This window comes from Priapulus caudatus, unplaced genomic scaffold (assembly GCF_000485595.1).
Source record: "Priapulus caudatus unplaced genomic scaffold, Priapulus_caudatus-5.0.1 Scaffold256, whole genome shotgun sequence".
Classification (NCBI taxonomy): domain Eukaryota; kingdom Metazoa; phylum Priapulida; class Priapulimorpha; order Priapulimorphida; family Priapulidae; genus Priapulus; species Priapulus caudatus.
The window spans coordinates 9,426-19,041 of record NW_014577317.1 but is presented as its reverse complement, the minus strand read 5'-3'; the positions used below and the strand labels follow the sequence as shown (position 1 = coordinate 19,041).

Here is a 9,616-nt window from a genome sequence, read left to right as displayed (position 1 = left end):
CTCGCCTTTCTCCGTTTCTTTCCCTTGCACCTTACTCCCCTCTCGCGGATAGCATCGCCCACGGTATCAGTCGCACGGTGAAGTTTGGCAGCCAAATGACAGTATTTCAGCCGAACTTTTTCACCCCCCGCGGCACACAATGTGAAATTATGCCTATAATACACGCGCAAGCGTGCGTGCGACCATACCCGCGTGTGCGCGTCGTTAGTGTGTGGGTGTATGTGTGTTTGTGTGACTGTAAAAACGAGTATTATAGCCGTATAATCATATTTTGTGCTTTGGGGGTGAAAAAGTTGAGCCTGAAAACCAGCCATTTGCCTGAATAAAATTCACCATGCTAACCAGGTCGTAGGCGATACCATTTGGGAGAGGGGGATCACTTATTCCCGAGAGAATATAACATGATAGGATATAGATTAAAGTAGCATATAAATAGTATAAATAGACATATCAGATATATATATAGATAGAAATAGATATAATACCAGTTATTGAATGAAAAGGATTTATTGGTGTATTTATTGTTATTATGGTATTATTGGTATTTTCTTGGTTTTTCGTGATGGTTGATTCTATATGGTACATTATTACTGCTACGTACTAAGTACATGCATGGTTCCCACAAGTGTGAATTATTTTTTCAGGCTTTTCAATGACATTTCAAGTACACGTTTTTTTCAAGCACAATCTGTGACAAGTAGTTTTAGCATTTTAGAGTTATCATATATACCTTAGATTCATATATAAAGTAAAAATGGTTGTTTTACACCTTAATTCAATGAAAGCAATCCTTTCTCTATAAATTTGTTGCTAATAGTACTTGTTGACCTGGTGAAATTAAAGATCTTCTTCAGCCCCCAACCTATGAAAGACACCAATAAGGGCCATATTCTCCTTGTCCCAAATCTTTACAAATAATAACAAATAATATTAAATTTAATCCAAAATTCACAGAACAGTATCTGCTAAACCTAGTTTGTTTTCCTTTTTTTAGTCATGCATGGGTGACATAGGCAGGCATGGCTGACTACATGTATGAGAATAATTTTTTATTTATTACTCAATGTGTATTTTCCTACACACAAATTACACACAAATTGACACAATCGTGAAGCAAAATATGAACAGAGTAATAAATAAATATTAAAATGGTGAACTTATATATAGTCTAGACTCCTACACCACCTGTATGCAGGGACAAAACAAACTACTTTGGTTGAGTACATTAGTAGACAATGAAATGTAAATTTTGGATTAAATTTAATATTTTTATCGAAGACTTGGAATAGGGTCGGTCAGATAACCAGCAATGAAGATTTGTTTTTTATGTTATGTCAAAAATGTAAAATTCCAGAACATTAGACATAAAATAAGGACTTGGACCTATTTCCAAGGACTTTCATTGACAAAGGGAAAAATTAAGGACTTTCAAGGACAAAGAACAAAATTCAAGGCCTTTCAAGGGCTGTGGGGATCCTGGAGAGAGAGAGGGAGGGTTACCTGGGTAGGTGTGCACATACATGCAGGGGCGTGTACAGGATTTGTACCAGGGGGGGGGGTCTAACCATAACCCAAAGTTGCGGGCACGCGAAGGGGGCCCTCCCCCAGAAAAATTTTGAAATTAGACCCCCTTAGATGCGTTTTCTGCGTGAGCAGGGTGGGGGGTCTGGACCCCCTGGGACCCCCCTCCCTGTACACGCCCCTGACATGTACGTATAATGTATGTATATGTCTACATTATTAAAGATATGTATCAGTATATCAGTATGAGTTTCTAGTATAAACAGAGAATACACAAATAATAAACAATTAGGCATAACTGGTGGACAAAAAATGTATATCAACATCAGTAACACGTGATTATGATAACGTATCTGTATTTATTAGTCACATACGTTTCTCGTTTTTGTAGATTATTATTATAAACAAGGCAATGCATAAAATTGCATATATAATGTTATGTCATTTGATTCACGAACGCTTTACAATTAAAAACGCATTCCGTACGAAAGTGTCAGACACAAATTGATTCTTCGCGGCTTTAGAATATGCAACCGCTATTAGAGTTCGCTGTAGGGTACTGGGCGTCCAACTCTTTGAATTGCAATGCACAGTTGTTTCTAGCAGCCATATTCCCAAGTTCGTTGTACAGCAATGCCTGGAATACACAAACAAGGAAACATCAGATCTCTCGCCATAGTTTCCACACCTCTAACCATTTCTTGCAACAATTCTGGATAAGCAGTATATATCACTTTTATGATCCCCAGGCAAGAAATCATGGGACTAAATCTCCAAGCCTAGATTTTGCTTCCTCCAAATATACGGCATTGCCAGTTTTAGGGGGAGGGGGGGGCAAATATAGGATAATTTCGTATCTTTTTATAACATAACCCGAACATAAATGATCATTTAGAATGTCCCCATCACATGGCTGATTGCCTAGACTGACCTGTCTGCCTTCACTAACAGTAGATAAGCACACAAAAGCTAATTAAAGCATCACGTACCAAACAGTATACGGAATCCTTTAGTCTCGTCGAAGCCTCCAGCATCCGGAATCCGGAAATGGAAATGTTTACATTACCGATGCACCTCTGAAGAACTGAAAGTGAGAGAACCAGTCTAGATACACCGCATTACACAACCTATACACAAACAGAGACATTACTAATACACAATACCAATTATGTAGACTCAATTATACATTTGATGCATGGCTTAAATTTCAATACAGGTACATATAACGTACATGTTCATACAAAATAATGAGGTTACATAATAGGCATACATTACATGACCCACTACATGTTGCCTATTTATACACCTATCCTACTTGTGTGTCATGACCACCATCACCACTTTCGCATGATATTTTACGTAACTTTTAGACTTCCCGGTATGTTTACATATACGTTGGCATAATATTTGGTCCTCCCTTATTAAGAACCTAAATGCATAATATGTGTTACTTCATTTTTCGATTTACAACTTTATCGATTTACGTGACAATTTTCATGAGTGTAACTATCCCGGCAAGCGAGAGTTGCCTGTATTGCACTCTCTACCTGATACACGTCTACACCTCTAACACCGGCATGCTCACCCAAGTGCCTGTCTTCTTTCTTGTCCTCAGTGCTCGCCTGTAAAAGGCACTTTGCGTACAAAAGACTAGCTCTCGACTTCTCGAACAAAGAGCCATTCGACAGCACTGTTATCATGACTGATTCGATCAGAGATTTCGCTTGGTTCGGCAAATCCATCTGCAACTGAAATTCATAAAATCAATTAGCTACAACAGAAAATACTTTTAGCATGACGCGTGCATAATATTTGCAATCAAATTCATATACAACTTAAAGAAATCATAGTTAGGGTTGTAATATAAATTTGCATTGCTATCAGGAGGACATAAGAAAAACATCATATCTTACTACCACCAACACCATCAGCACCACCACCGCCACCACCAACTCTACCCTACAAGTAGTATCTATGCCATACCTGCACGCTGGCAATGTGGAGAGTGGCGATCGCTCTCATGTAGTGCAGGTGATGGTCCGAGCAGAGAGCGATGCACGCAGTCAGATGCTGGATGGCGTTGCTGGGGTAGGGAGTCATAGCGTGGTACTGCCCCAGTGCTATCAGCACACTGTAAATACAACAATAAAACAGCAAGGTGAGTGGCCAACTAAGCGAGGTTACTCAACATGTATACGTCGCACGGCAGATGACAGTCGAACCTACGTCAACGGACGTCACTGCAGAACGAACACCTGCCTACGAAGGAAACTTTTGGCATTTCCCCTCGAATGGCAGTTATACAGCGCGAGTCATCGCTATAAAGCATTACCTGTCTATAAAGGTGCCTCTGTAAATTGGCTAATATCCACAGCAATAAACCTCTACAAATACCCTACATAGTGAAGTCCATTAATGCCATGTAGCACATGTACACCTCTTTGTCTCTCGTAAAAAGTGTTGTTACGATGGACCTCGATAACCCTTCTCTGAAGAAAAACCATGTCTTGGCAACCGTCCAATTGGGTGCCCTACAATCTATGATTCAACCAAAATGAAGCAACACTTCGCTTTCCTAAAGAATTAGCACACATTGTCGAATCGGCGGTCTATCGCACCTGGCGTGGAATTCGGTCGAACACTCATTAGTGCTACTGCGCTCTTGCTGAGAACACTTCTCCTTGAGTTCGTGTAGAATCTGGAACGCCTCTGTCAAACAGCAGCTGCTCAGTAGCAGCAACGCTCTCCTGTAGCATCAAGCAAAACATAACCTCATAAATATTAGTCTTAATCTCTGTCTCGAGGACTATATCGAAGACGGAAAGAGACAAAGTTGATCAAATACACAGGTCAACATTGCAAATACATATTTCATGCATGTAATGTAAATGCTGAACAGCGACCGACGATGGAATATTTCGCAGACGGAATGCATGTGTGGACACGACTCAAATCCAGGGGGTGGTCGATGGACGATTTCTGCGTAAGATGTAACTTTCAACACATGCAATACGTTGAACAATTGCTATTTAGCTATGGTTATGGTTTGGGTTAGGGTTAGTATTGGGTTCTGGCTGTGGTTGAGGATGTAACGATGTCGTCACAGAGGACAGCACCTACCGATATCTGCTCTCAAGGTCGCTGACGGCGGCCATGTTGCGAACGGCGAGGTCGGCCGCATCGTAGTCGGACTGATACACGGCCCTGTCAAACAGCATCGCCTGTTCACACTGCATCCACAGCTTCGCGTGCTCCCCGTGTGCGGGAAAGCTGTGCTTCGCGTGACCTATGACTTCTGTCGCAGCGTGGAAGTCGCCCTGCGAAGAACGCGAGCGCTTGTATTGTTCTCGTCGGGGACGGGGAACGAATGCACTGTAGGGCGGTAGCTTTTGAAGCTTATGGTAGCTTTAGGCTTAATGTGGTGTTGAAGTCTATGCTATCCCCCAATGCCAATATAGCTTGTGTATGCCCAGACATGTATATGAGGGTCAGTCAATGAAAACACCCCAAGTGTTCTCTATAGTAAGGTGTTCTCTATATACAGGGCAAAGAATGCACTGTAGGGCGGTAGCTTGCGTGGGATAATGGAGTTGAGGTCTATGCTATCTTAATTATAGCTCGCTGTCACTTCCGTCTATAGTCAGACATGTATATGATGGTCAGTAAGTCAATGAAAACCCCAAAGTGTCCTCTATGGTAAGGTATCTTTCATAGAAGTGGTTGTTTCACTATTAGCTGCCCCTCGATAAAATGCACAAAAAAGTGTCCTTTATAGACAAGTGACTGTTCTATAGAGCTGTCCGCTAACACTGGTTCAACTGTATTGTACACATTATTGTAAGCTCTCCCTATCTATCTCCCTCTTTCTCCACACACAGGCACGCACATGCGTAGATCTATCCATGCAGAGAGCATACCTGATCTGCGTGGTAATTCGCCAGGTTGCAGAGAGCTATGCAGATAGCCTCGCCATTATAGTAGACATTCTGCTTCGCTGGATCGGAGAGATGCAGGTGCAGCAGTGTCTGACTGCAGTGCAACCTCATCGAGCTGTTGCAGCGATAAAAGCCACATCAAGGCACCGCGATTAGATACTGTCACACCAGTATATAACAAAGAATATTATCTGCAATATACGCAAATGCCTGAGCTAACAACTGCATTAACACATTACAGTGAGCAGGTGAAGTGACTCTGTTACTCTATTACATCCATTGTTAACTTTATAGCTCATATATAATTGTTTACTTTATAGCTCATATCAAGGTTATTGAATGACAAGCTTATTGAACCTTTACGGGGCAGTGCAGTGGATCTGCATCCCATAGAAAAAACCTATGCCTCCACTTCTCACACGTCCATTACCATATTATGTTTTTAATCATTTTATTTTTAATAATTAGATATGCAAAGATAGAAAAACAAAAGATGCAAGAAGTAGGTCAAGCCTGGACGTGTACTGTAGACCAGTATTCTTCTGATGAAACTTCACTGGCCAACCGAAACAAGTGCGCCCTCCTGCCTACCGCGTTTGCCGCTCAGAGGCATATATCTTAGGGACACTACTAATACCAGATCTAAAATCTATGAATAAGCTCTTGCATTACTACTGTGTAGATACAGTAATAAAAGATACAGCGTGTACTTTAATGACTTGGCTTATTAACATGTTATCATGGATATGAGGGATGGGAATGGGGACAAATTGTGTTGGTTCAGCTGAAAAATGCCAGGGTCCAAAGGGCGGGGGGGCGGGGGGCGGATCTCGCTGGTGCGCACGGGTTGCCATTCTGTATATCGCCAATAAATAAATTATAACACCAAAATGGAATCACGCAATTTGGTGACAGTAGATGGCGCTATACCCGCTTTGATATTTCTGGTGCGAGGGGCCGTTCGAATCATAATGCGTTATGCTGCCGTTCCGACATGTTTGTAAAACTTTACTCTAATATAGCGTTTTTATCGGGCCAGGGTGGCAGAGGAAATTACGCAATTTTTGCCCATTAAAGATATTGTCAATGAAATTCTTGCTAAAAACGGAACCACAGACAGGTGTGGACACCACAGACTGTTTTGTTATCTGCATGTCATATGATTTATGTATTATAATTGCCAAAACTCTACCTAATTTGGCATATTTTTTTATTAAAGTATCAAAACCCCTAGCCCTTATTCATTCACATTACCAAAAATGAGCAAAATCCGTTGAACTGAACTCGATAATGGCAATTTCCATTTATTTGCCCAAAAAATTTGCCGTGACTCGGAAGTACGACGACTGGCGTGCTCAAAATAGGACCGTTCATATAGGGGCGAGCCATCAGCAGTAACAACGATACCAATTTCAAACATGTGGGTCAAACGGGATTCCTTGAGTTATTTTCGTTGACCGGTAGCCAAATGTTGACGGAAGCGACGCAACAGACGGCAACTGACGGACAGACATACGACGGACGACGACCCATGGCAATAGCTCATCTTGACGATGTCAAGGTGAGCTAACAAATAGTAAAAAAACAGTACCTATTGCCGTAGCGATGCCAAAGTGCAGCCTTTAGTGCATAGCTACTCGCTAACAGGTCCAGCTGTGAATGCTGACAGTTCAAGATGTCACTCTTCACAAGAAAATCAAACACACTGAAATCACAAAATTCATCCAATGTAACAACATATTATCTCATCGATGTGGGCTAGGATAGTTTAATGATGTCCACCAAAGTTCTTTATATAATACACATGCTCACATAGATATATTAATTTAGTTAAAATACTGATTAATAATGTAACATCGATCTATGGAGTAAAAACAAACCATGCTGGTGTCACTTTTGCCAAAGCTTTCTGCCTCGCATATGATTGCACACCCACTGATGCTAGATACTGGAAAAGCAACACGTTTTATCAATACATGTACAATTGGTCCTTCTAAAGAAACATAGACAAGCTTCAAACTTAATTTCTCAAACCATGTTTCTGACAAGTTTCCCCTAATTCAGTCTTAACATTCTTTCAAATGAAAATTTTCTAAATTCGTACCCTGACATCTTCTACAAATCAATAGACAAATGATTACTCTCATATATCCTATTAACATATTCATCCAACCTTTGATGCGACTGCTTTACAATAATCTCTGCTTTACGAAACAGAGAACTTTGATATGCTTACAGACAAGTTCAGCTCTCCAGCCTTGGTGATGGAACGCTCAAGCAGCTCATGGGTGGTGCCACCAGTCGAGTCTTGAATTCGGTACAGCCAGCCCAACGCGTGCTGCAGGCAGACGTTATCATTGGTCTCCTGCGCCATTCGGATGGCTTCGTTGACTGCTGCTAACGCCTCCTCCCTGTGCGGAAGGATGCAGCGAAGGAATCACAGACCGTCACAATTAAAATGTGCAGTTAAACATCTTAGTCGTGACAACATCTGCTATGCAATCATGTTCATATTATATTATAATTGTTATATTATTATACATACGTGCATACAATTTAATTTGACATTAACAGCCATTACACAGTCACACCATTAATGTATCAAACTTTATATAAGGATTCCTCAAGGAAAACCTCAAGTGTTCATTATAGACAGTCTGTCTGTAGACATTATCTGTCAGATTTTTGACATGTCTGTCTAGAAATAGTTTCAATACAACTGCCACTAAAGGGAAATGCCAAATTTACTCCTTCCATGCATTTCACTTGTTGTAAATACTGAAGATATCCTTTCATGCATTTCATTTGTTGTAAATGCTAAAGATATCCTTTCATGCATTTCACTTGTTTTTAATGCTAGAGATATCCATCCGCGCATTTCACTTGTTGTAAATACTGAAGATATCCTTTCATGCATTTCATTTGTTGTAAATGCTAAAGATATCCTTTCATGCATTTCATTTGTTGTAAATGCTAAAGATATCCTTTCATGCATTTCATTTGTTGTAAATGCTAAAGATATCCTTTCATGCATTTCACTTGTTTTTAATGCTAGAGATATCCATCCGCGCATTTCACTTGTTGTAAATACTGAAGATATCCTTTCATGCATTTCATTTGTTGTAAATGCTAAAGATATCCTTTCATGCATTTCACTTGTTTTTAATGCTAGAGATATCCATCCGCGCATTTCACTTGTTGTAAACACGTGCGAGAGTCGTACTTGTGTGCGAATCTGTAGTGGAGACCAGCGAGGTTGAGGGCGGCGTAGCGACAGCTGCGTCCGATGTCGTCTGCGTTCGTCTTGTTGTCGAGGCCGCTCAGCAGGCAGCGATCGAAGTAATGATACATACTGTCGATGACTCTGCAGTAGTCCTTCAGCCTCAAGCTGTTCAGATAGCTCAGATAGTGCTGCAGATAAAAAATATACACACAGGTGTGTTGAATTAGAATGTTCATCATGGCAACACAAGCGTTGCACACGGTATGATTGGAAAAATTGGTAGGGCACTGATTAAGATTAGGATTAAAGACTGACTAAATTCAGAACACTTTTTTACTTCTTATTTGGGATAAAGATGGATAGATACTCGACATGAAAACACCATGGAAGCAAACCAGGAAGGGCAGCCATATATATATAATATGTATATTTATACTATAATATTACCAGGAGTATCATAATATAGACTCATCTGAATCCTGATAAAGTCTATATTGTGACACACCTGATATTACCATAGCAGGTATTATTTATACTAGTGCACCTACAGCTTCGGCTAGGTTCGGATGACTGTGCAGCAGTTGGCCTATCATGTCCTGCAGTTTCTTGGGGCTTAGAGCGTTCTTATCGTTGCGCTGCAGCAGTGTCGTTTGTTGCGCCAGCACGTACTCAGCCTGCTTCTGTGTGTAGATGCCCAGAGCTTCCTCAAACCTGCCCACACCGCAATACAAGTCAATGCTATGCATCGGTCGTGCAACACGTGCGGAGATACTATAGTTTGATATTGATGAAATTTAGATGGGGTTTCATGAAAAATATAGGAAAATATGAAAGTCAAAAATTATAAGAAACACTAGTACCCTATATATATATGTATATATGTATATATATATATATATATATATATATATGTATATATATGTGTGTGTTGGTGTAC

At 40.6% G+C, this 9,616-nt stretch overlaps 1 protein-coding gene across 3 annotated transcripts in view; it reads right to left on the bottom strand.

The window, feature by feature from the left end:
- Window positions 1–1,857: 1,857 nt before the first annotated feature.
- LOC106808155 (anaphase-promoting complex subunit 5-like) overlaps window positions 1,858–9,616 on the bottom strand; it is a 15,540-nt gene continuing 7,781 nt past the window's right edge. For 2 of the 3 annotated variants that reach the window (XM_014810736.1, XM_014810738.1), the window contains exons 7-18: window positions 9,228–9,390; window positions 8,680–8,867; window positions 7,693–7,867; window positions 7,337–7,404; window positions 7,048–7,161; window positions 5,439–5,571; window positions 4,642–4,838; window positions 4,140–4,268; window positions 3,505–3,652; window positions 3,107–3,269; window positions 2,511–2,605; window positions 1,858–2,158 (exon numbers count right to left, since the gene is read on the bottom strand). In XM_014810736.1, the coding sequence (XP_014666222.1) occupies window positions 2,042–2,158; window positions 2,511–2,605; window positions 3,107–3,269; window positions 3,505–3,652; window positions 4,140–4,268; window positions 4,642–4,838; window positions 5,439–5,571; window positions 7,048–7,161; window positions 7,337–7,404; window positions 7,693–7,867; window positions 8,680–8,867; window positions 9,228–9,390 (1,690 nt within the window). In that variant the 3' untranslated portion in view covers window positions 1,858–2,041. The remainder of the gene's footprint in view (window positions 2,159–2,510; window positions 2,606–3,106; window positions 3,270–3,504; window positions 3,653–4,139; window positions 4,269–4,641; window positions 4,839–5,438; window positions 5,572–7,047; window positions 7,162–7,336; window positions 7,405–7,692; window positions 7,868–8,679; window positions 8,868–9,227; window positions 9,391–9,616) is intronic. The other variant, XM_014810737.1, reaches the window with a different exon arrangement.